Below are 5,018 nucleotides of genomic sequence, written 5' to 3'. Positions count from 1 at the left end.
TATTTGTTTTGACAATACTAGGCTTAGGTGGGCGTTGGCTCATAGAGAAATGCCGTTTTTCTTCAATTTTATTTTGATCCAGGCGACGTCCTGTTCTCCAAACGGTCGCGTTATCTCCCAACCGCTAGCATCCTATTCTCATCGAGTTTCAGCTTTTTACGATGCATAGTTTATTTATCCGGGCCTACAAACACGTATATCTTTTCTCGGGAATTCCCCGTACGCCTACTTCATTTCGGCAAACGGTGACAGCTACAATTCCCAGTCCGGCAGTCAATGACAACCAAAGAGCGAGGCAGGCGAAAACGGAATGTCGAAAAGTGCACTCGTTCTGCGATGGGTCGTTACGTGGCTCGCTCCGTCGTTCTGATTGGCTCAAAGGGCTCCGTCATTCTGATTGGCTGAAACCGAGTATACAGTATACGTTCCTTTGAAAGAGCCACAAATATTGATTCCGACCGTCCGAGCTCATCGGAAGCAAACCGTTCCTAGTTAGAGCGGCAATCGCATTCGACTGTGGGTACAAAACTAAAAATGATAAGGATATTTTTTTCTTTTATTTCTGTGTGCATGGCATTGATACGAGTGCGGGCAGGAACATCTCGAGCGGATATAGGCTATACGGTTCGCGGGCTTCTTCAAAATCGTCGATTTAGAGACTGGATCGGCCTCAAAGAAATTTCTGAAAGGTTTGTTTGGTGCTATTTTTGTTTCGCCTTACTCGAGAGTGTTCGTCGGGAGCGTTTAGAAAGCACCGAACGATGGCTCTCTCTCTGACGCGAAATTGCAATATATATTTTTTTATTTGTTTAATTTTGATAGCATTTGAAGGGCCAATACACCGTGAGATCATGTGCGCCCCTCGTCGCGATCTCGATAGCTTAAAAGTTTATCGGGTAGAACTGAATTGGTGTACAAAAATATATATGCGTTCAATTTTTCCGCTAAGTTTAGCGGGAGGCCTTTGCCCCGCTAAGTACAGCGGGAAAAGGCTGAACTGGTGTACAATTATACATAATGAACAAAAAGAGCGCGAAGTTCGGACAAGGCCAGGGAGACGAAGACTGGACTATATATAGCACTAGTCTTCGTGCATGTCTTCTGATTTGCCGTTTTTGTTCGTCTAGCCGCCCATCTTAATATTTCGGTATCATTATATACGACTGTCGAATTGTAGCATCGGTTGCTAAACAGCAGTCAATGATTACCAATTTGTTTTTAATTGTAAATAAATAATAAAAAAATAAAAAAATAAACATTTACACTTTTTTTTTGATAATCATGGAATTCCCACGGTGAAGCGCGTTTAAAGAAGGCCCGTGGGTAGGGCCAACGAACGGCGATAAATAATGGCGGCTATGACCAATCTTGCACACGTCACTAAAAAAAAAAGTAATCAATTTTAATTAGAATTACTCCCGCGTAGAAAAGTAGTCAGCTAGATTACTTGAATATTTGGGAAGAAAAGCCTAATTGGTCATTACTCGAAAAAAAAGTCACCGTTACTTTTCCGATTAACTTCAAACTTTCAAAACGTCGAATTTTTTCTGCCGGATTGAAAACGGGTCTTTCGTACTGTTCATTTTTAGATCAGGATCACCGAATTATAGACAACGTTTTATAGACTTATAGAGTACTAATTATAGACTCCATCAAATTTGGTAGAACGCCGTCCTCTCTGAGACTTGGCATGAGGATTTCCTGGTAGGAAACTTGCACAAATAAAAGGGCGCCATTAAAACGAGGAATTGAAAAATACTAACAATTACGAGTAATTTTAGTAACTTCCCCAAAAACAATTTCGGATGACTGTCGCGATTACTTCCTATTAAAAAGTAACCAAATCATTAGAAAATTTTTCCAGAAAGTAAAGGAAATTATGACTCATCCGATTCCCCGTAAGGAGTATGCTCGTATACAGGTCTCGACTGTGTGAACCCACCTGACGTTGTCGTAGCAGTGGATGTATATCTTGTGGAACTGGGAGGAGAAAAACTTGCGATGGTCCTCTTCGTTCGAGATGTCTTTAATGATCTCCTGGGCCACGAAGCGGGGCAGCAGAGACAGCAGTAGGCTCTCCTGCATGGCGAAGCAAAGGACCCACCACCGCGGCGATTTATATTATACTATATACACCAACGCGCTGCATTACAAACAAGCCCGCGTTTGCCCACGTATATCAGGGAAAAACCTACAATATGGACACTCGGCGAAAAATGTCGGCGAGCGATTCGAGCGCCGTGATTGGCCAAGGTCAAGTGCAGACTTGACCTTGGCCTGACCGACTTGTCCGCCAAGTGTCCAAACAGGCCTGGCAGTTCGACGACGGAGCCCGGTCGCAGGTTTGGAGCGCGAGGATCTGGTAGCACAGAGCATCAAAGAGCCATTTCTCGGGGAACCTGGACGTTAGCGAACAGCTTTTGCAGCGGCGAGGACCCGAAACACACTTGTTCGCTCGGGAGAACCCGAAACACACTTGTTCGCTCGGGAGAAGTGTGTTTCGGCGTCTGGCCGCAGCGGGGCGCCAGTCACTTGGCTCCTCCTCTCATCCATTGTCTGCCGCTCTACCTTTTCCATTTCGGCGGCCGCTTCTCGTGGTGATCTGCCAGGCTTTGTCAGTATAGAGGAGGCCTGGTCCAGATTATAAAGACCCCCCCCCCCCCCCCCCCCCCTTTCTGGTGTGGGCACGACGCGGGCACAGAATTCCCAATTCGCACGAGATGGAAGCGTCTGCGCACGCGCAGAACCGACAGCAGCGCCACCGCAGCGGCATGACGTCACAGCGTTGAGTTCGCTCCGCAGCCAATGAGAGAGGGGCATTAACCGATACGACCTCCGAAGAACCAATCACGAAGGCGGACGCGTGTAAGCCACGCTCTGCTTTCCCAAACCGTCAGGGACCAGAGTGCGCAACACGCTGTCACACATTGGTGGTTACTATATTTCTGTATTTTAATGGACTTTTATTTAGCGCTAAAAAGATTTCTGACTTCATATTTTACAGGGCAATTATTTCGAGCATGCGCGCCAAAAGTAACGAGAAGACATAAAAAAAAGCGTTGCTATAGAGTATAAGTATAAGTATGGTCCCTGGGCGCCACCATCTTGCTGCTGGTGCGGCTAGATCTTCTGATAGTCAAGCATTGCTGAGGCGTACAGATGGCCTCAGCAATGTTCGACTATCAGACGATCTAGCCACACCAGCAGCAAGATGGCGGCGCCCAGAGATCATACATGCAAACGTCTATGGCACTCCTAAAAAAGAAAAGAGAACAGGGCACTTCACGCTGACAATCGGCAAATGAGGGCTTCTTACTGTAAAAAATAATTTAAATCGCAGTTTTTTTTAGTGCTGGTAATATGCGCTAATGCGTTTATATTTACAAAGGAAAAAAAGCGCGCGCATTCTAAATTTGTTGTTTTAAGTGGCTCGACCGGGGTAAAATAAAATCGCGTTTAGTACATCTGAAAGTATGTCGTTAAAACACGCAACCATAGCGGGAACGCTCAAGCGCCGGTAAACACGCCACGCGTGCGAGAATGGCGCGCGTGTGCTTTGAGGAAATGGCACGGACTTTCGGTAATCGCCGGAAAATATTTCAGAGTTGGGCACACAAAACGTATCAACAAAAATTTAAAGCACAGAAACAAAACAGACACGCTTTAAATTCGAGTAAATGGCCACTCCTTTTCCAACACGCGATATTCATGCGCCTCCGCTTTCGTTCGCGTATATTGTTGTGCAAACATTGAATGTTTTAATGGCCGGCAGGAGGACAAGAAAGGGTCTACAAATACCTACATAACAATGGCTCCTCCTTTCATTAGGTAGGGCAAATACTTTACGGGGAGAATGCATTCTACTCCGCTCATTTGCATTAAACAGCCCGCCGTACATCTCCGAATTCTGCCCTATCGGCGTGGAGAGCCCGTGTCCGAGAGAGAACGCACGCGCATCAAGCTCTGCAAGTTGTCGCGCGTTTGTGCTGTGCCAAGTCGACGGCGCGCCGAGATACCGGTTTCGCCAAGACAGCAGAGACGGCGGTTTCCTGTCTTGAATGCTGCACTCTAAAATCCGGTCCCCCCCCCCCCCCCCCCTTTCCCCCCCCCCCCCAAAAAAAAAAAAGTGGTTTGATTGTTTTTAGAGAGGACAAAGATGCTTTCAGGAAGACAGTCCATTTTAAGTGGGAAATGAAAAAAAAAAGTACCATCTAGAAGGACACTAACATATTAAGAGAGACAGAAAAAACCGTTTCCTTGGTCTCTCTAAATCGGAAAGACCGACAGAAAAAAAAAATCATTCGTGTCCATCAATATTAAGAGGGGACTGGTCCCTCTTATTTGGACCAATGTGTAGTTCGGTCGAGAGGAGAGATGGAGGCGCATTCTTCACGAGAAAAAGTTCAGAGAAATTAAACAAAATAAAAACACAGACGTTGAATAAAGTATGTCGAAGTATCAATTCTGAGACATCATGACTAAAAGAACATTGAAGAGAGAACGAAGATGTGATTAGTAAGACAAGGCACAACCTGCAAGCTTCATTGGGCGGATCGAGACGCTGACGACGCTGAAGCTTCGCGGCAATTTCCAAAGAGCGGGAAGCAGTCGCGACCGGAGAGCATCCAGCGTCATGCTGCTCATTTGACTTCTTTCCGGTGACACTTTTATATTGAGGCTCGGGCTTTTTAGGTACATTGCGGGAGGGAATAATGAGCCACCAATATTTTCAGGCTGGCTGCGAAATGCACGAGATTTACATTTAGAGCGAAAGTCTTCTTCTGACTGCAGTCGTCCGCGTTTGCTTCTTTGATCTGTTCGTTCAGCTCGGAAAAAAGCGTTGCTAATCGTTTGCCCTGCCGTGAGCCGCGCGATTCTCTTTCGCGAAACAGTTGTAACGGTATTGCTCGGACAGTCAGTGTTCGTAAGCTTGGCCCCAGATTTCTTTCTTGGTGTGTATTCTAGATGATTACGGTTTGTCCGCCCGAGAGCGTTGATTGACAGAAACGATGTTGCGA

At 46.1% G+C, this 5,018-nt stretch overlaps 1 protein-coding gene across 1 annotated transcript in view; it reads right to left on the bottom strand.

The window, feature by feature from the left end:
- Positions 1–2,085, bottom strand: part of LOC8026196 (adenylate cyclase type 8) — a 295,086-nt gene extending 293,001 nt beyond the window's left edge. Inside the window, exon 1 of the mRNA XM_042286207.1 lies at positions 1,943–2,085. Within this exon, the coding sequence (XP_042142141.1) occupies positions 1,943–2,085 (143 nt within the window). The remainder of the gene's footprint in view (positions 1–1,942) is intronic.
- Positions 2,086–5,018: the final 2,933 nt, after the last annotated feature.

Source organism: Ixodes scapularis, unplaced genomic scaffold (genome assembly GCF_016920785.2).
Source record: "Ixodes scapularis isolate PalLabHiFi unplaced genomic scaffold, ASM1692078v2 PGA_scaffold7__128_contigs__length_106722199, whole genome shotgun sequence".
Classification (NCBI taxonomy): domain Eukaryota; kingdom Metazoa; phylum Arthropoda; class Arachnida; order Ixodida; family Ixodidae; genus Ixodes; species Ixodes scapularis.
Note: the sequence above shows the minus strand (reverse complement) of the source record. Positions and strands in the feature narration are given on the sequence as shown.